This window comes from Drosophila albomicans, chromosome 2L (genome assembly GCF_009650485.2).
Source record: "Drosophila albomicans strain 15112-1751.03 chromosome 2L, ASM965048v2, whole genome shotgun sequence".
Classification (NCBI taxonomy): Eukaryota; Metazoa; Arthropoda; class Insecta; order Diptera; family Drosophilidae; genus Drosophila; species Drosophila albomicans.
Window position 1 is genome coordinate 3,123,651 of NC_047628.2, and position 21,388 is coordinate 3,145,038.

Genomic DNA, 21,388 nt, shown 5'->3' on the forward strand with positions numbered 1-21,388 from the left:
CTTGAAGCTCTTGGTTCGTGTCTTGTATCTGATTGTTGTTGACATTTAAGAGACGCTCTTTAATTAAATTGAATTAGAATTTAAGAAACAAAAAAACATCGTAAGCAGCTTACTAATGCAATGAAATATACAAAGTTTGTGAATTTTTGGAAAAATTTTCATATGTATGATAATTATAACTTGGACTTTTACAAAGAATTGGTCATTATACGAACACAATATTCATCTGTAGCATTGAGTAGATTTGATAAACAGATCAAATGTGTTTCTTAAATGATATTATTTTATTTTTTCCCTACGTTTTATTTGAATCCCTAATTATTTATTTGCTCCAAATATTGTATTCTTTATAATGACATTAGGGTTTTATCAAATTTGGAACAGCATGAGCATTCGCCAGCGACGGACGTAACTGCGCACAGTTGGAGATCTAGATAGATTTCGTTTACGAGTTCTAAACAGAGCCTTCTAACATAAGTATTCGTGGAGAATTGTCGCGCAGGTTCGTTGCGTTTATAATTAATGTGCACACCTAGAAAGGTGTTAAATGACAAACAAACCATGAAATTCTGATACCGCTATAACAATGGCATAGAAATAAGTATGTAGGTATATGTAGAATATGCCGAAGTAAACATGACAACAAACAGCAGGCTGAAAGCAATGACAGAACCCTGTAAATGATATACGATATAAGAATGCGATACGTGAATTTTCGGACAGCGAGTTCAATGTGTTCACCCACGAGCGAAAGAGGGGAAAACAGGTGCATGATGTCGAGGGATCGCACTGGGGATCACAATGTGCTTATCGAGTTGTCATTGTCCTGGCCAAGACAACCCTTGCAGAGTGGCACCAATTAATACCAAAACGATAAAGTCGAATGGCAGCATAAGAAATGCGCAACATGCACTTAATTAATATAAGCCTGTGGCACATTCACCACAACTTCAAGCTGCCCTCGCTCGATGTCCTTTCCCTGCGCATGCTCAAGTGTAATGCCGACTTCCGCTTGAACGCACTTGAGGCTGCGGGCCACAAGGATCACAAGCTGGTTCTGGTTGCCAGCCAATCAGCCAAAGAAAAGATACTTATCATGAGTATTTGCAATTCTCGCGCTTGTTTCGCTTGGCAGGAACGCGCTTAAGGACGGTGTCCTGCTACTGCTACCAGCATTTAAGACCCGATTAAGCTGACCATCTGATTTATGGGTGACAGTGCCTGCTAGATGGAACATCGCTTAGGCAGGTGGTAAATTGTCAAGTGGGTAACATTTGGAGATCGTCACGACGGCCCACGCCACCAACGCCCAAGCCAAAAGATAAATCGCAACCATTGCACTGAGCAGCATCATCGGGTTCATCATTTAGAGACATTTTCACATTGCGTCGCCTACTCAGACTATCGCCATCAGTGGCTTCATAAATCAAGCGCCTAATTAATGGCAATGCTTCGCCTGATAAAGCGCCAGAATTAGAACTCACCCATGTTTATCAATTATATTTTCTCGTACTTCATTTGCGGGTCTTTCATTTGCCGCCTGCCTGGCAAACCAGCGCTGCTCTCCAGCACAGTTTCCAGGTAATCTGCATGAGTTATTCCCGCAAATATTTCCATATCTGCATTGCTTCATTGCTCCAATGCTCCATTGCCTCATTGCATTTTCAACAAGTTTCTTCCCGGCTCAGTCTATGCCCAGTCCGAAATTCCACACTTGTTGCCTCGATTAAAGCTTCCCCAAGCAGCCCAAGAATGAGATTGCGTGACAAATGCGAATGTAAATGCATTTCTTTCTTCAACTAATGAATTCAAGAGAGTAATATATTTTTCTGATTTACCAAACTCAAAGCATTTGACTTAAATAAGTAGAAAATGCTTGGCGCATTAGATATAAACTCAAAATAATAAGTGTTAAAGAAGTGAAAAAAGATAATTATTCTAGACGTTGGACTATGTAAAGTAAAGATTAATATTATTGTTAATTTAGACTAGATCAAAAATTGAACTCTTTCAAGGTATAATATGTAAACGAGAAAATAATGATGTTCATTCAGTTTCCGATATGTTTTTAACTACAGATTACAAAAAAAAACAAGTAAGAAAGCTACAGTCGAGAGTACTCGACTGTGAGATACCCGCTACCCATTTTAAATAAAAGAAATATTTTTTGCGTTATTATTCTCAAAATATACCAAATATACAGCAAAAATACTGAAAATATACCAAATAGTATATGTGGTATATCGATATGGTACCACATTCAAAATGTACCATAGACGGCACAATATACCAGATTGCCGGATAAAGCAACTCAGACCCACAGTAAGAAGGCGTTTTTGCCCACACAAAACTACAAGTATTTCTTTAATAACTTTGACAATTTTTATCTGATCGCAACCAAATTTTAAGGAATCATAACTACTATAGTTAATATTATATATGTATACCAAAATTCGCAACTCTAGCTTTAAACGCTTGTTATTCGATTTTTTTGATTTGCGGGGGCAGAGGTGGGCGGGGCAAAAATTTGAAACAAACTTGATCTGCGTGCAAACATAACAAATAAATGAATGAAATTTGGATATGTTGTGCATATTTTCAAAAGTACAAATCAAATTTTTTCATATAAAAAAAAAAAAAAACAAAATGCGGCAGTTGGTGCCCGCACTGAGACGTGCTTCGATGGAAGGCCGCGGCACGCAACACAAGTGATATAAATTTGAATATCGGTATATCTAGAGAACTTCGTACGAATTTTTGAAAATATATTGATTTTTGTGATTTTGGTGGTGTTACCTCTTAAGACGGTTAGATTATGCAATATTATTCTATAATTTAGTTTATTGCGTCAGCATCTTAGCTCTCAATGTTGGGCTTTCCGTCAATACTTCATTTTTAGTCAGAGAATCCTACAATCATTATAATCCGTAATATTCGTTTCAAGTAATAAAGCAGGCGACTATTGTTCATGTTTTGGGTAAGATCTAGACATAGTACATGGAATAGTTTAGTATACTTCTGAAATTTGTGCTGAAAGTATCTAATTTTAAATATTTTTTTTATCATAATCACAACATTTTTTTTTTAAAATTTTAATTGTGAAATATTTTTGTACTACGGGAGGAAAAGACTGTAAGTAGACACCAGTTGTTATTATTTTTAAATCTATTGCTGGTAACCAATTTTCTGGCTTTAGTTTTCGTTTATCTTTTTTGATAGAGTTAGGATCTAATTAATTTTTGAGCTTTAATCTTTTTCTTATAACATATCCAAACAAATTTTATTAACAGCGCACTCTGATTCCATGACTGAGTTCATGTTCTACATGAAAATATCTGCAATATACTTCTAACTGTATCCACACTTTTCTTCCCTCAGAAAACAATGGCTGATATGCAAAGAGTCTCGCCCAGCACAAACAAAGCCTTTGAAACTTTTATTAACGCCTATGCATCACAATATGGAAACGATACACTCTCTCTGATCCAAGGTGGAAAATTGTGGAATCGATTGTCTGAAACTCAAAAAAATAAATATCGACGTATGGGCAGGGTGCAACTTGTTAACATGGAAGGGGACGACTGTATGAGCTGCCCTCAAAAGCGTAGACGAAAGCCGAGATGCGCGCCAAAACCACGATGTGCTCCAAAAATGAGATGCGCTCGAAAGCCGCGATGTGCTCCAAAGCCGCAATGTGCCCCAAAGCCACGATGTGCCCCAAAGCCACGATGTGCCCCAAAGCCACGATGTGCCCCAAAGCCACGATGTGCTCGAAAGCCACGATGTGCTCCAAAATGCCAAAAACCAGGTCCTGTTACCAACAACGGCTATCTAAATTTTCTTCGTGTCTATAGACGTAAGCACTGTGGTTTGAATCCAAATGATTTAGTAACCAAAGGAGCTAGGGCTTGGGTCAGACTCCCAGAGTGTAAAAAGGATCGTTATCGTCGACAAGTAAATTAAAATTAAATATTCTAATACTCTTACAATTATCACTTTTCCCCTAAGGCTTGCAAGGTAACATGCAATCCACGCCATCAGCGTCGCAAAGAATGTCGATGATTAATTCATTTTTATGAAATGGTCAAAATTTAATGCAATTTGTAATCTAAATATATTTGTTCATAAATCGGGTAAACAGTTGTTTTTTTTGGTATATTTTTTCAGGTGAAATCGAAGCTGTGCTCATCACCAGCTAGTGGTGACCGATTTCTAATAAAGAATGCATTCATTTGACATAAACACTTATATTCTTATAAATCTAGCTTTTAACATAAATACGGTTATTATAGATTAGTGCCCTGCATCACCAAAAACTCTCTCCATATATTTTAAATGTCGCATTTCCCCATAGAAAACAAAAATATTGTAATTAAGGTATAATAATGGGATTTAAAATTTGCTACTTTCAGCTTCGTTTTCAAAAGTATACTGAAGTATGATATTACATGTACTTGGTCAACATGCTAACCACACAATAGTCGCCATCTCAATTACTTGCATCAAAAATTACAAAGTCCAAGCCGTCAGAACTACAATGCTGAAAATTCTACATACTCGTATTAGGGTTTCCTGCTCTAATCGCATTTTAAACATTCATTTTTCATATAGACACCCAAGTATGCTTTATACTTATTTAAAGAAAATAAGTAAATCAGTAATATGTTTGAAATATTTTTTTAATTTTGTATCTGACTGCAGCCAGGATCACTGTAGTGACTGGATGTAGTTCTAATTATAAGCATAAAAATCGAGTCTCTGGCATCAAATTACGCTGATCAGAAGGCAACAACCAATGCCGTACATCTAGTTAGGATCTCTCTTAAAATCTCTCAGACCTAAGTATGCATACGGACATACACGTAGGCGTATCAAGATCAAAAATACATATTCCGAGACGGAGATGGCTTCTTCTGCCTGTTACATAAGTATATATTATACATTTCCTACAGGCGCAAGGTAATAATGCCCTTTTCTCTCCATAAGTATGTGGAATCATTCAATTCATCATCAGCCCTTGTCATTGTCACATTCGTACGTGCTTTTATTCATATTAACTGGTGAAAAGGCAAAAATAGACTTTCTTAGTGTAAACTACGAATATACTCGTATCTACTTAGATATTCTTAGTGGAGCAAGTTCCTTATCGAAGACGAGATCGGAACACTTGTCAGAAACTATACCGCCTTTGACCATTTGGGCCATTAAAGTGGTCGTTCCACCGCGAATACCCAAATATCTGAATATCTGATTAACCAAATTGCTGTATACCCGGTACACACTGAGCTGCTTGACGTGCAAGACGTGATGTGAGCAAAGGCGTTGCCATAATTTGTCAACACCCCAATATTTTACGAGCAGTCATTGCGATATAATTGGGCCTCTACGTACGATCGTATGAGTGTATACAAGTAGTACTCAAGCTTTTTGTTTTGCGATTCATTTAGCATTTCGAATTATTGCGCATCATAATGGCCGCCGTATGTCTGGTGCGATTTACGGTTAAAGACGAGGGAGCCACCAATCCAACACCTCCCCCTGCACCTCTTGCGTCGGGAATGATCAGGCTTATGTTTTATGTATCAAAGCGAGCTGCTGCCAAAAACTGTTGAGTCGTGTGTAGCTTAAATATACATCTACCTATACAGCCACAGATACAAATACAGATAGTCATATAAATAAAAGAATGTGTACATATATGTATATATGTATATTGTAACACGAAGTCAGACAATCCATTGTGTCAAATATAAATCAGATCATTTTTCCGCGTGAAAAAAACAACTGAGAGGGACTTTTTTTGTTTTTATTTTTAGATACCCGGTTTACACAAAGTAAGAGGGTATTGTAACTTTGTGTCTACCGATAATGTAGGTAACAATCACATCTCTCAAGAATATATAATATATTTACTGCAGTTTAAGCAATTTATAAACCTAATATTTCAAATAATTTGTTGAGTAATTCCTGAATTTGACATTAAAAGAAATCTGCCAATTACTTCATATCTTAACTTAATTTTTATTGTCTGTGCACACATTTTGTTAAATACGAAGCTCTTACCGAGTATTTAAAAGTCGATTACACCCAACGGCAGCTTACTTTATTTTATGAAAGAATTGACATAAATTGGAAGGCGGAGGCAGAGAGAGGCCTTTAAATATTTTTGACAAACATTTCGATGCGTCGTAATACGCTTGATAGCTTTTTGAAAGTGATTCGTTTTCGTGCTGACGAATGACAAAATTAAAATTCAATGCACAATAAAACGACAAAAACGAATCAAAAGTCGACTTGAGTCTATTAAAAAGTCATGCCGTATCAGAGAAGCTGACAAAATTCCCCACCAAAAACTAAAAAACTAAAGCAACTTGAAGAATAACCAATCAAATAAACAACACATAAAAATGTGGATCATTCATCATTGAAGGAAGGTGCAAAGCTCCATAACTTCGATAACCCCTGAGGGTCACTCTGATTTCTTACCTTGTTCACCTATTCATACTATATGTAATTAACTGCAAGTATACACAAAGTATTTAAGAACTTTGAGAATTTTGAGATTAAATTTGTGAATAATTTTAGTATATAGTAGCAAAAAGTGTGATATGGCATACAATTTAAGTAAGTGGTAAATATAAATAGGATTAGTAAGTGATCATCTTGAATATTTATATATGTTCAATATAATAATCCATCTGGTCGATAATTAATTTGTAGCTTGTACTTGCACATTTTTACATTCAACGAAAAGAAGAGACAGAAATCTGTAAAGGCCTTCTATGATTCAATATTTTCAAATCAGGACTTTTCAAAGAGGTGAATAATGGATATATGTTAAGTTAGACATCTTATTTCAATAATTCTTTATGGTCCCCAATAAAAAGACTTAATCTCACTTTCATAAGTTTTCTATATAATAAAAGGCCTGGTTTAATTTGTTTGCTATTAAGAAAATAGTCAAACAAATCCGATTAGTTGCTCTGGCCGTCACTTGAATTTCAATCAATTTTTTGTACAGAAATTTTGTAAACATTTTGATTAATTTTGCAGCAATGAAAAAGTGCGAAAAGCGAATCATTTGCCACACAAACGGCATACAAAATACAAGAACTGATTTCAGGCGGAGACACCTACAGGATAGGAGAAGGGCATGCAAGTCAAAGCCAAAGGCAGTTGCTGCCTACCACAGTCCAAGTCGTAGCCATAGCTTTATCGTGAAGCCAACGAACCTGTGGGTAGGGGGCAGGGGGTCCGCTTTGCGGCGGATCCTTTGACCAAATGACCGGCGCGGGTTGAGGAAGATGGAAGGGACTGCCGATGCCATGAAGCACTTTTCACGTGTCCTCTTTGTATTGCGCAGAAGCAGAATCAGAATCAATGCTTTGCCCGTGGGATACGTAATCCGGATTTTACCATTCAGAAAGTGTAAATGAAAAATCTGTTTTTGGAAGCATTTTAGCGTGAAAATGCAATATTGAATTCATTTAAATTCAATAGCGCCTGATGGGCGTCGGCGGCGGTGCAAAAAGCAATTACATGACAGCCAGCTCTGACTCCCGCTTTTCCGCCCGCATCAGCTTCAGCTCTCTATCAACTCTACCTCTACCGCCAGCTCATGCTCCAGTTGCAGTTGCAGCGTCGTTGGCTGGTAGTCCAATTCGTTACTCATTGGGATTGGTTTGAGAGCCATGTCAGCCGACGAGGATGCGATATAAAAATTGCCACAATTTTTTATGTAAATCGTTGTGAGTGGGACCACGCACAAAAGGATACGAAGAGTTCCGTTCAATGGGTATTAATAATAAACGTGAAATGAAATGTAAATACCTGTAACGAGTGAAGGGAACATCAAGAGGAGGAAGGAAGAGCAGGATATGTCCTCGACAAGAGTAACAACGACGACGAACAACAAGAGTGAACAACTCATAAATTCAGCCCACAAATAGCCGAGCGAGCGCAAAATCTGTCACCTATCAAAAATACCCTAAAAGGGCATAAGTCTACTTCCCCCTCCACCGATCCTCCTGTGTCCCCATTGACTTGGTGAATGTTGCGCGTGCGCCGACGTCGGGACAGGCATCGCGACTGACAATCGATGACAATCAATGTTTGCATTGCATTATTATTATTGGAATAAATGAATAAAGTATCATGCTTCGAGTGGCATGCAGTGACAATGGCCACAGCTCCGACACTGACTGCGATCCCTGCTTCAACTTCAGGTCCATACTGTTCCGGTTCCCCATGATGCTGTTGTCGTTGGTGTTGGTGTTGTTTTTGTTGTCGTTGTTGTCGGATTCATGGGATTTATATGTGGTTCAACATCCAGTTCAAGCGAATTGTCAACCCATCGCGTAGCAGTCAAAATCGGCATCAAAAATCGAGATCGGTAACAAGATCAGCAGAAGCCGCACATCCCAATACGGAACACAAGCAGCCGGCTGTTCGACCGCTTAAGCAAAACAAAACCAAATCGTTCCACATTCCGCGCTTCTTATTCCTCCTTTCCATCGCATCATCGCCCTCCTCTCCTCATACGTTGGTCCGAAGAGCAATCATATTTCTGATACCCCTCCCTCATCAATAGATTCGTTTATTGAATAACTTGACAGTGGAACTAATCATGCAATTATATTACCTTAAATATTCTGCAATTACGCTGACTTTTTAATTATATGTATTACGTAGCTATGTAATTTCATTTTCGTTCATAGAAATTGTTTTCTGATTCTGATTCTATTTTAGAACTATTTTACAGGACACTTTCTGGAGTGTAGCCGTATTGAATATTTGAATTTCATTTGATTTTAAATATTGTGACCGCTGTTCATCCGAAAAGATTATTAAAAGTAAACGAATTAAAGCCCGCAAATCGATCAAAAACACTTAACCAAATCTGAACTTACAATTTTTTTTAATACACCTTTTCCCACAGTGTTCACACAATTTATCGATATGAGATCAGAGGCAAACAAACTGCATATACGATGACACTGACTTTCGACACTGAATTCCAACGAGCTTCGTTTACCCGCTATCCCCCAATCCGTTTCCAATTCCAGCTCCACAGATTTCTATCATATTTTGCATAGAATGAACAGATTAGAAAACTGCGCTGGGTTTCAGTTTCAAGCGCGCTCGGAGTGAGTTCGTGTATGTCATACATATGTAGGCACACGATGGAAATGGATGCATAACACGCTTGCGGCTCAGATGGCATCTCGACTCTACGCCTCCGATTCGATCAGATGGGATCGAATGGTATCGAATCGGTTAGCCAAACTATTTTAATATTTGCGTCTGAAGTCTGGGACCAGAAATTCAAATCGTTGCTGTTGCTGCTTTAACAAACACTTGGACTAATATTGCGATCGAAGACAATGCGACGCCTGTGCGACCATGCACCTCTCCAAATGTGCGGCAGATCTTCTGCTTCTCTTGCCACAGTGCTCCCCAGACGATGCGGCCCTTTGTCTTTGCCCAGGGGCGACAGTCCCGCCGCATTGCCAGACAGCGTGTCTGTGCCACAATCGAGCTCTGCTTCATTTATGCAACAGCCAACTTGTTGCTCTTTTTGCACTTCTGCTGTTCAACAATTTCTTCAACACCTTCTTTCTGTCAGTTGACGAGCCTCGAAGGACGTGAAAGCCAATGCTGGGAGGGTTGGAGTGGAGTATTTGATCACATTCACAATATGTATCTGTGTGCGAAATGGAAATCCCATTTTGGCAACTTTTGTCGCTTTTAGGAAGCGCTAAGAACGTTTCTCGCGCATTACCAACATGGACAATGTTGAACCCCGTCGCATCGAATCGAATCGAATCGCATCGTATCGCGTCGATGATGAGAACAACCGAGCCGCCAGCTTGCCTTGCATATTTCCACTTACAAGCTGTTGTCCAGACATCAAAACTGAATAATATTTATGATCATTGCGATATTTTTTCGTTTTGTTTTGTTGCTGTTGCTGTTGTGTTCATGTTGTTGCTCTGTCCAGCTGTCAGATGATGTTGAGGTGATTCTACTCCAACTCCGTCTCTACTTGGGCTGCTTGTGCTGCTGCTTGGAATGCGGTTCTTCGTCTGAAGCTCTGATTTACGGATATGTCATTGAGCGATTCAATGCAATTCACATACTCGCACAATAGTATAGGCTTTAGACAGGTATATTCAGTGGCTGAAATTGTCGCCAATTTGAATGATATGCTGTTCAGAGAAAAGCACATCACATTAATAAATCTAAATATAAAGAAAACGCGTTAACAGCATATACAAATATTGCAATCTACATATACTTTATACTTAAGCATGGATGCCCGAATAGACTGACAAACACACAAATTTCATCTGCGCCCTTTTAACTAATCAATGATATTATATTATAAAATCGATAAAGTCATAATATATTCACAATATGATATCACACTTTTACGTTACATCGTCTGATTTTTCTTACTAAATACATTTCTTACATTGTACCACGAATTGAAATCACTGAATTAAATAAATAAAAAGATAAATATATTAAAAAGCTATTTTTATATCTCCTTTAAATTATATAAGTATTTATAATTAATATAATAACAGACCGGAACTTCAAGAAGGTTAGCACATACATTTATTAATTTAAAGCGCGACTCTTAAAAATAGTTTTGTTATTCTACTTCTACTACTACGAAAAACTTCTCCCTTATGGTTATTTCAACGACTTGCAGTTATTCAATTGACTTTTCAGATTCTGAACTGTCATTTGCATCCCATAATGTGGCCTGAAGCGAACTTACCTCGATTTAAAAGGAAGCGCACACTTACAGCAACAGCACACAGAAATTGGGCGTACGCCTCCATCTATTATTTTCAATAAAGTTTTGGATGACGTGGTGTTTTCAGACGCCCCTTTTGATGCAAGCACAAGGACGACGACGAATGTCAAAAACAATAAAGAAGGCAAACGCAAGTGGGCAAATTTTTATTGAAATTTTATAATTGAATGGCAAAACACACCTGAAGCCAGGGGCTATATACCACCCGCCTCGCCTCGCTTCACACAGCCTGCCACCCCTTGCGCCTACTTTGCCACATCAACTTTGGCATTGTAATTGAATTTGACATTCGATTGTCACACAACGAAATGGCAAAATGAATAACGCGTGTAGCGGGTATCCCGCGGTGTCTGTGGGCGTGGCATATATACTCCCACGCAAATATACAATACACATACCCGCTCACATATAGTTATCTACAAGATTGCGAATGTCGCCTGCTAGGCGAGTATTTAACAGACAAAATCTCTGGAAAAGAAAGCAAAAGAGACAGCGCTGAATAGGTCGATGGTAAGGAAGCAAGAGATGGAATAAGTACAGCCCAGAACCAGGCTCATTCTCAGACCCAAGCCCAGGCAATAAGTAACAAAATAATTGAACAATTATGTCCAAATGTCGGCCTGCCACTCATTATGATAGACAAAACAGGGCGACAGGCTGACGAGCTTAAGCGTGGAAGGACATTTATAATTACCTTGGGGTATTTGGAGAATAATTTGCTCGTCTATCTCTCTCTCTATCTATCTATCTATCTATCTGTCTATATCGCTCTCCCTTCCTCCTTTGACCTTTATGTGCATCTGCCCAAGTTTGGGCTAATGGCATAGAGTGAAAGCAAAACAGCAAAGAAAATTTTCTGGCCAAGTGTCGTCGCGTCGAGATTTCCCCGCTTTCAACCACAGCAACACCCACGCGCCATTCAATCCGCTTCCCTTCCCTGCCATTTCTCCTGCTCAGTCTACTCATGGCTGACTTAATGAGCCAGTTTCATCTGGCCCATGACCAGGTCCCCGGGTTTGTTCGAAGAAGCCATCATCAGCAGCTTTTGTCCATTTTTTTGGTCCCTCTCCCTCGCCCTCTCCTTCTGCTGCTTCTGTTTCTGTTTCTCAGTTCGATGTTCTCTTCTTTTGCTTTGTGCGCGTTTTTCTTGCTATGCCAACTGAAAAATGTTATTGGCCGCAATTTATATGAAAACTGCGAACACGTACCACACTTCTCCACTCCCCCTCCTCTTAAGCCATGCTACAATAATTTGGTATCCGCCCCGCAAAGAAAATGAGCAAATTTTCTAAATGAATAAACTTTGCCCACTACCACCAACATCGCCAGGAGCAGCATCTGAATATGGAGCTAAAGCATCTCGAGAAAAACAAAGGGCGCAACTGAATGTCGCCTCGCATCTCATTGTCAAAGTCGTTCTCTTCTCTCTGTTCATCTTTCTGGCTCTGTCTCTTTCCCTCTTTCTCTATTTCTAATTCTCTCTGATAAAGCAAGCTCGGAAGAAGAGACGGAGTTGAAGATAAAGAAATATTACCACCGTCTCTGGTGGTGGACAACAGCACAGCGCCAATGTGGCTTGCCATGGACCGTGGCGTCGCTACGTGGAATGTCGGCGGATACTTGGGACATGAGACATGAACGTGAACGCAGCTAATTCTCATGACCTCGCAAAAATTAAGAAATTAAAAAATTGCCTTTGGCATGTGCTGACAGTGCGGAAAATTCGCAGGGTGTTTTTGGCATTTCACAATTGGATGGCAGGCAGTTGAATAATTGCATTCCCGTTGATGATGATGCTCGTAGTTTTCAGCTGCAGTTGAAATAATAAAGTTGGTGTTTAACTCTCCTGAAACTTGGTGCAAAACAAACACATTTGTTTTCCTTTTTTATACTAATTCTCACTTATTTCAGTTACGGGGAACATATAATGCTAATAATATTTAAACTGATACGAACAAAAAATTCAAAGTCATAGAAAGGTGAGTGATTGATCATCATAGTAGAATAATCTCGAAGGAAAACAATATATACAATATTTAATGATAATAATTGCTTAAATATTTTCAATTATTTGAAAAGTATTAATATAATTAATATAAATCATCAACGGGAACTCTTGATGCCTTAAAATTAACATTGTTTTCCATATTATTACTATGTTAGTATCCCGTGTCCTATGCAAAGAAAGTGAAAACAATTAAGAAAGCTACAGTCGAGTTGAGTCGAGTCGAGTCGAGTTACCCATTTTCAATAAAAGCCAAACATTACATTAATATTATTCTTAAAATATAAAAAACATACTCAAAAATACTGAAATAGACCGAAGACTATATTTAGTATATCGATATACTATTTCGTTGAGTACACCAGGCTGTCAATCAAGTCCACTAAGACTCGACTGCAGCAGTCATATAAAATTAGTTGTTAATTAACTTCTACAATTTTTTTATCTCAAGCAAATTTAGAAATTATAGGACACGACTCTAACAATAACAAGTACTATAAAAAAAAAATTGTAGCTCTATTGATTACAGACTCTCAGATTCAATATTTCGAACGGATAGACGGACTATATCGTCTATGCTATATAGTTACTGCTGTTGGCGCTGATCAAGAAAATATATGTATGTGTAATTCTCTGACGGAATTTTTCGGGTGCGACACTATTTACAGTGCAAAAAAAAAACGAAAACTGAAACAATTTTAGAAATATGTAAAGGTTATTATAATAGCTATGGATTAACACTACATTTAGAGCTAATATTGATTTTACGAACTTTTTCTGCTTTACCATAATATATATAAATACCTTCATTTTTTGTTTTACGTACGAATTGATTCATTTAAAACTTTACACTAAAATCCAAAATCATTTTTAGCTAATTAAAGTACTTTCAATTTATATAGTGTTACACCCGACATTTTCTTCAGAGAATTAATTAAAGTATATATACTTTATGGAGTCGGAATCCCCCTTCTGCCTGTTACATATATTTCCTGCATGTATAAAGTTATAATACCCTTCAACACAATGGGTAGCGGGTATAAAAAGATTTCCGTAAAGAAATAGCTAAGAGCGAGTATGTTGATGTATCGAATTAGTCCATAAGTAAACGACCGTTATTCAGTATATGTAATTATATCAATGAATCGACTATGAGCCATAAGCATAACAATCTGTCAGAGTTCATCATTAAATAATAATCAGGCGATTCCCCGCCTACGGCAGAGTAGTTTAATGGTAATTTGTTTCGCCTGAGCGTGGGCACACGCCGCTAACCTGCTCTTTCTCTCCCCATCGGTCTTTGTATGTCTCTCTCCCACTCTTGGCTCTCCGGCGGCAAACTAACTTACTACTAACCACAGATAGCACGCAATGTCCAAGGACGCAGAAACATTTCGTGACTTTATGGCTGACGTGTCGCGGTTATTGCTAGGGGATGAGACTGGGAACGGGAAAGAGCCCTGTCAGTTCCTTGATTGACTTGCTGCCACGGCATGGGACTAGTCAAGCCACCCCTTGTTTGCATATTATTTAGTAGCGTTTGCATTTGAAGTGTGCCTGAAATTACCTGTCCGCCGGCAATTAACTTTTTAACTCATTTCTCCAAATTGGTGTTCAGCCGCACTACTCCTTTGCTTTCCACCTATGTCCTTTTCCGAACTCCCACCTCAGTAACACGAGCAACTTAAAAGTTTTGCATCATAAAAGTGAATGAGCTGCGGAGTGATAATGGCCAAAGTTGGCGGACTCCAAAAGGTTTTAGAGGAGGCAATGATCAATCAGAAAAGAGTCAAGTTACCCTAAAACCTAAAGCATCGAGTAGTCAACACTTTTCAAGGGGTCGTGATTTGCTTGGTGGCCACCCCAACCTTTAAGCAACCCCAGCCCCCAACCTTATTCTAACTACCCCTACTCCATGCAAAGCAATCGGAGCATATGTTAATTCAAGTGGAATTAATTGTTTCCGGTGTTTAAGTTTTTCCGCAAAGCAAATTTCCATTCATTGCTGTCACTGAATAGCTGCTTCTCGCTACTGCTGCTATTGTGGTTAGCCGCCTCCGCTTTAAAGGCATCCAACAAACCCGTCACGAATAGCGCCATCCTCGGCCCACCCCCCAAAATCACCCACAGCTCACTTCACCTCTTTGGCCTTCGATGAATTTTTGACTTTTATATTTGATTTGAATTGTTGTGGTCGGACTCTGTTTGCATTTAATGAGGTCAGCCATGTGGAAGCAATTTCCTTGGCGCAACTTTTATGTATCACGTCTAGGCTACCCGAGGGCCAGGAACCGGGCAAGTTTTGATTACAAAAACCGTGTCGTAAATCCAGGTAACGATTGCCCCAACTCGCACACACAAACATGTTCTGTACACTCGAAAATTGCAGGTCGAAGCTTAGGAAGGATGTCTATAGCACATTCTAATTCCATGTCGATCGATTGAAAATTCAGGGAAATTTACCGATACCTTGCTTACCGACCATTCCGCTTTAGATAGTTTATACATCATTTTTATTTAACATTTTTTACAAAACGCATTGAATTTTCTCATACTAAACAATGGAAAACTTATTACCTTGGGTATTTTTATTAGCACAGTATTTGTATATCGACCGTTAGTGTGAGTTTGAATACAATTTCTTCAAATCTTATAGTAAAATACTAAATCTAATGTAATAATGTCTATTTTGTGTGAATTTGTATATTATACAAATACAAAAAATCTACGACATTCCTTAACATTCTACTTTCAGTTAATTGTAATTTCAATAAATTGTAATCTTTAAAAATACAATTTCCCTCTATCCATCTCTTTCATAATTTCGCATATCATCAATTTTTCACACACTCCCGAATATGGGAAACCGGACATGGGCTCAGACTCGGAATCAAAGGCGGATTCGATTGAATATGGGGGGAATTGGGAATTGTGATTGATATCAGTGTCTGCAGTTTGATGGGCTTTTAATTAAACTTTTGGTGATATTCTTAAACTCTCTGGAAAACGAGAAACAAGTAGGATACGCAGCACTTACTATCCTGCGATTAATTATATACATACATACGAGTCCTCATACATACAAAATATATGTATGTATATGTACTTATACGAGCACTGTGAAATCCTGTTAAGGGGGACTACTCACCACTTTCAATTTTATATTAATCTTTATTGCTGTTTTTTTGTTTGGTTCATTTTATGCTCATTGGAAATGCTTCAGTTGCGAATTGTGATGAACATCTGAAATGGAATCAAGTTTTTCGTCAAATGAAAAATATACAAATTGTTGTTAATCGTGCATCGCTGCATATTGCCTCGCAGGGTTGAAAATAGATCGCACAAGCAACCCTTTGCCACAGAGCATCCTATCTCCAACCCTACTGATCCTTTGTCTCGTCCGTGTTTGCACACATGTCATACGGCGAATTTTGACAAATCGGTACAAGCGTGTTAATAACTACCAAATACATGAAACCCTGACAAAAAGTAACCCTTACTTCCGTATGTGTCCGTGTACCGGTCTTAAACAAACATTGGTGTAGGGCAAGTTCATCCTTGATGCTTGACTAACTGCAGGCATTGACATTTCAATCGATCATTGCAGATGTGTCGTCGAGATAAACGAAAGTTTTCGTGCTGGCTGTGACAGCACAAACATAATATGCATAGTCCCGAAATATTCTTCACCTACAAAGTGTTATGGAATAATTGTCTCGCATCATATGTGACGAGTCCTGATTATACTCTTTTAGTATGTTAATTTTGAAATAATCATTAAATGATAAAAGAAAGTTAATCATTAGTATTTAAATACATTTTATAATCGGATACATAAACAGATGCTACAAATATGAAAAAATATGAAATAAATAATATGAAATAATCATTTTTGAAGTAAAAATATAAATGTAATTTTACATAGATTGCGGATTGAACTACATATGTATATAAAATTCTGGAATGAATTTCATTGCTGTCGTTTTTTCTGGCTTTCTCTATTTTCCTTTTTTATTTATCAAACACGTCATTCTCTGCTCAGTTTAATTTAATTTCATATCAATTCTAAAAAATGACTTCCCATGAACGAACATTTATTTTAATATTCACAAAAAACTCGTCAAATTTAAAAGAACTTCCACTGGCAGAATAAAACGGAGTGTCATTGGAATTGATTGGGACCATGCATCTGTACAACATTTGCGAGTTTCGCAATTTCGCAATTGAAATGCAACATTGATTTTGAGTTGCAGACTAGAGAGTTATTAAGGTGCACTTCGGCTGCTATTTGTGCAACTGTGAATCGTGTTGCAATGTCGACTTTTTATAGCAGTTATTGACACGTAACAATTGCCCTGTCGCCCGCTGTCTATCCCCTCTCTAGAGGCTCCCAATTCATGACACAATTTGCGCTGACGTAGCTATAAAATGGAAACCAACCAATCGTCCTGCATGTGACTGCCACTGGACAATACTTCACAAACAAATATGCACCTCTCATCACTTACACTTATCTATACTCTTTCCGATGATATCAACAATTTCGAAATAAAGTTTGTGATTATATTAATATTTTTAGTAAATGTTAAAGATTTTAGAATAACTGGTTTTAATTAAAATGCACACGAGTATTTACAATAAACAAATAATTGTATCACAGTTCAACAGCTCATATAATTCAATTAATTTTTAATCAAAATAAACTTTAAGCAAATATATACTTTTCGATATATTTATTGATTTTGTCAAGTGTAATCGATATTCGTCACTGCGAAATCGACACAAAACTCTGTTATTTTTTATTTTTGGTTTTATTGTTGTTTTTGTTCTAGTTGTCGATTTTTTAGCGCATCCATTTCCGTTTCCGCTGATATTCAATTCTGTTTGATTGCTGCTGTTTTTAGTGGAACAATTTGTCGATTTTTCGCACAATGTTAACATTGAAAAGTCCAAAGCGCGACAATATTTCAAATCGATTTTGCTATAACCCGAAAATTGGACTCCGTCTGTCAATCGCAGCTGTAGCCATGACTCTTCAAATCGGCACCCTATTAGAATAATTGGAAAATCGACGAAAGTCACGTGACTTAGCAGTGTCTGTCTCCTTTGATAGAATAACCCTCATTTGAGTTGCTGACATTACAAGTTCTGGGCTTATTAACAAAAATTATGAATGAAACAAAGAGTTTAGAGTTGGGTTGTAAGAGGATTATCACTAAAAGGTTGTGCGAGCACACGCTTCAGTCTCAGTGGTGTTACATTCCTAACTTGTAATCAGAGTCGACACCCGACTTGAATGAAACGTGCCACGCTCATCTCTAATTATGAAATTAAATACAAATTGAAAATGAAATGGAAATGCGAATGGAAATTACTAAGGAAATAAATATCAACTGTTTACATATATTTTAACAACCCAAATTCTATCTCCTAATGTTAGTAATCGTGCTTATTATGCTGAAAAGCTATGTCATTGCTCTCATCATCGCCTGATTGATCTCGAGATTTTGCACATCATTCTTTTGTCAACTAATAGACAGTAAAAGCATTATTCAATATACTATATAAAGGTATCTCTTCCTTTTCCATATTCCAGTTAAACGATAGCGTCATTGCCAACGGAGCTGGTGGCGGCTGGTGCTGGTTATTCCACCCTTAGCTGAGGGTGGGCGACGAAGCCACCACTTTGCATGATAAATTTAATTCCGTTTCTATTTTGATGGCACTTGTCAATTCAAATACTTTTGTTCTTTTTTTATATTCTTCTGTTGTTGAAGTACACTTGAAACAGCCACGCCTCCTGCTTTCTACATACAGCCTCATCTTCTCCTTACATTGTTTGTGCGCGCAAATACTGCGAAAAGTTGAAGGATTTTGACGCTTTAGAGTGACACCATGGGGGAGATTTAAAGGGAAGGTTGTCTGGGACTCAGGCTCAATCATGACATCCATTAGAGTCACGCACACCTGCAAGCGAATTAATGCAATTGTTGTTGTTCTTGCTGTTATTGTTGCTGTGTAAACGGAATCACCAGAATCGACTTTCAAATATGGCAACAGAAATGATAGCTGCTCTCACTGGAGATTCTTTGGATTCGAAATTTCCATATAAATGGAAGGTTTTCTTATTTATCTCTATGATACATTGCGTTTTCATTTTTCTATACAAAGAATTTTCATCTAACACTTTGTGCTAAAGATAACACCCAAACCCTTTCGGCAAGTGATTAAGAATAATAATAATAACTATTCCCAACTGTAAACCTATTTTAATATGCAATAATGATATCTGAAAACTAGTTTTAAAAAAATAAGTCATAACGTTACAATAAATATATGTATATCTACTAAAACTACTAAACTACTAAAATTTACCGAAGGATTTATATTGTATATCAATATCGATTGATCAAAATATACCAGATTGTAAAACAAAACAACTAAGACGCGACTGCAGCAGCCGGTTATCGCCATATAAAATTATTTCTTTAGAAACTTATACAATTTTTATTCTGATCATATTCAAATTAACGAATTATAAAGACTGTAGTTATTATATTCATTTAACTATTCAACAGATTTTATTTTGAATGCGGAAGTAGATGCGGCAAGCAAAAGCAAAACATTTAAGGTTCTGCGATCTAGGAGTTCATACCAGCAAATCGACAGACGAACAGGCAGATTGACAAATGGACATGGCTATATCGTATCGACTAACGCTGATGAAAAATATATATACTTCATATGGTGGGAGGTTTCTCCTTTTGCCCATTACATACATAGTATGTATTATTGTTATGTATGTATTACATACTTGTATACTTCATATAGGTAAGAAGTTATAGTCGTCTTTTACCCTATGGATAGGAAATTAAAATTTTGAAAATATGGTGCATACTTTTAGGTCTGGTAATAATAGGTAATAGGAGAATACTGAATAAACGAATCCAAATTGTATTCAAAGCCGCCAAATTCCTCATTGTGCTGTTTTCAAAGCAGCTAAAAATAAGTTTTTGAAAATTATTATTATTCAAAGTAAAGAAAACGATCAAAAAAACAAAAAAAAATGGCGAAATTTAACTAGAAACGATACCCACCGTTGTTTTTGATCGTGTATTTTACTCTTATACATTGATATACATCTATATTATAATATGGCTCTATTTACAAACAAATAAAAGATAAATTAAGCTGCAGTCTTTATAATTACTGCAAAATTTGATTGCAATCAGTTCAAACCTTAGAAGCTAAAGACTGCTGCTTTTAATTGCTTTGGTTAACATATTTTTAATAGTAAGTCGCTCATACAAAGGGTTTGCTGGGTAGCGTGTACCTTAGAGTCGAGTATACTTGACTATAGTTTCTTACTTGTTTAAGCATGCAAAATCCAACATTATTCTACTTATTTAGGGCGCAAGTGAATAGTTTGCAGATAACGTTTAAACAACTGTCTGCAGACAATATAAATGAATATAGACTTCAAGCCAATCAAGAAACTCAGCTATGATTTAAGCTGACCCCGAACTGAGGACAATTAATTCCCAAGAGTCTGGCTGCTGCTGGATGGGGCGAAGCATAAAAATGATGTCTTAATACAGTAGAAAATCACAAATCTGATGGATTCCTCTAGGGTGTTTTTTATTTGACATGAACACTGAGATATGGCGGAAATATGTCCGCGTTAGTTGCGATTATTTTCCGCTTTCCATGCTGTGTGTTGGGTAAAAGTGACAGCTGCCACTTGGTAGAAGTAAGGACCCGTGGGGCTGTGGAAAAGTGGACAGTGGCGTTTATTAGTTATTAAACGGCGTGATTTATGCCATTGCCATGCTCTGAAATTGGAATCGTGCTGACAATGCAATTGGCCTGCAATGGTGCGTCTTAATGAGGTGAAGGCAGCCCGCAGAGCAGTAAAGTAGGTGGAGCGAGAGGAGAGAAAAGGAGACAGGACATCAGTGGTCTGTGGCACGCATTTCATTAAAACAAGACTGTAAAACAACAAAACCGACAAGTGAAATAAAAATTAAAAGCAGCGACAGCAAGACCAAACCAACAGACAAGAAGACACGATGTCCTTTCGAATTCTCGACACCGCCAACAGTCGCGATGTCAGTTCGGCCACTTTACAATAAATAAAACTGATTTTGCTTCAATTTACATGCCCTGAAAATCTCCCATGCCTCAACCCCAGTCTCAAATCTGACTGCAACAATATGTGTTGTCTTCAGTGTTCCGTGTCAGAAGTTTAAAAAATGAATGAATGCTACCCTCAACAAAAAATCTCACCATAACCCCGATTCTGTATGCCTGCCTGCCCGTTTGACTTTGTTCAAATTGAGCTGCCACTGTGTGCTTCTATTTGTTTATACTTATTTCATTTTCACACTCCCCTTTAGCTATTCGAACTCGAGCTTATGCTTACCCAACTGCTCAATATCTATCTCACTTCTACTTGGACTCCCCTCCGCCATCTCTTCATAGCTCATCATCATTCCCATCATGGGCAACCGTTTTTCGTTTGAACTTCGCTAGTCATTCGGTGTGTCTTCTCAGGTTAC

General features: G+C 37.6%; 1 protein-coding gene and 1 long non-coding RNA gene across 2 annotated transcripts; one reads left to right on the forward strand and one right to left on the reverse strand.

Moving 5' to 3' along the window:
* The first annotated feature begins 2,991 nt into the window (after positions 1-2,991).
* On the forward strand, positions 2,992-4,138 carry LOC117563733 (uncharacterized). Its single transcript, XM_034242214.2, has 3 exons — positions 2,992-3,132; positions 3,379-3,954; positions 4,009-4,138. Exons 2-3 carry the CDS (start codon positions 3,385-3,387, stop codon positions 4,060-4,062), a joined length of 624 nt encoding a protein of 207 aa, XP_034098105.1. The 5' UTR covers positions 2,992-3,132; positions 3,379-3,384; the 3' UTR covers positions 4,063-4,138.
* Positions 4,139-15,598: 11,460 nt separating this feature from the next.
* Positions 15,599-16,474, reverse strand: LOC127565170 (uncharacterized). Its single transcript, XR_007954554.1, has 3 exons — positions 16,331-16,474; positions 15,979-16,073; positions 15,599-15,829 (listed from the first exon to the last, which is right to left on the reverse strand). It is a non-coding gene; the product is annotated as an uncharacterized LOC127565170 (long non-coding RNA).
* Between the last annotated feature and the right edge of the window lie 4,914 nt (positions 16,475-21,388).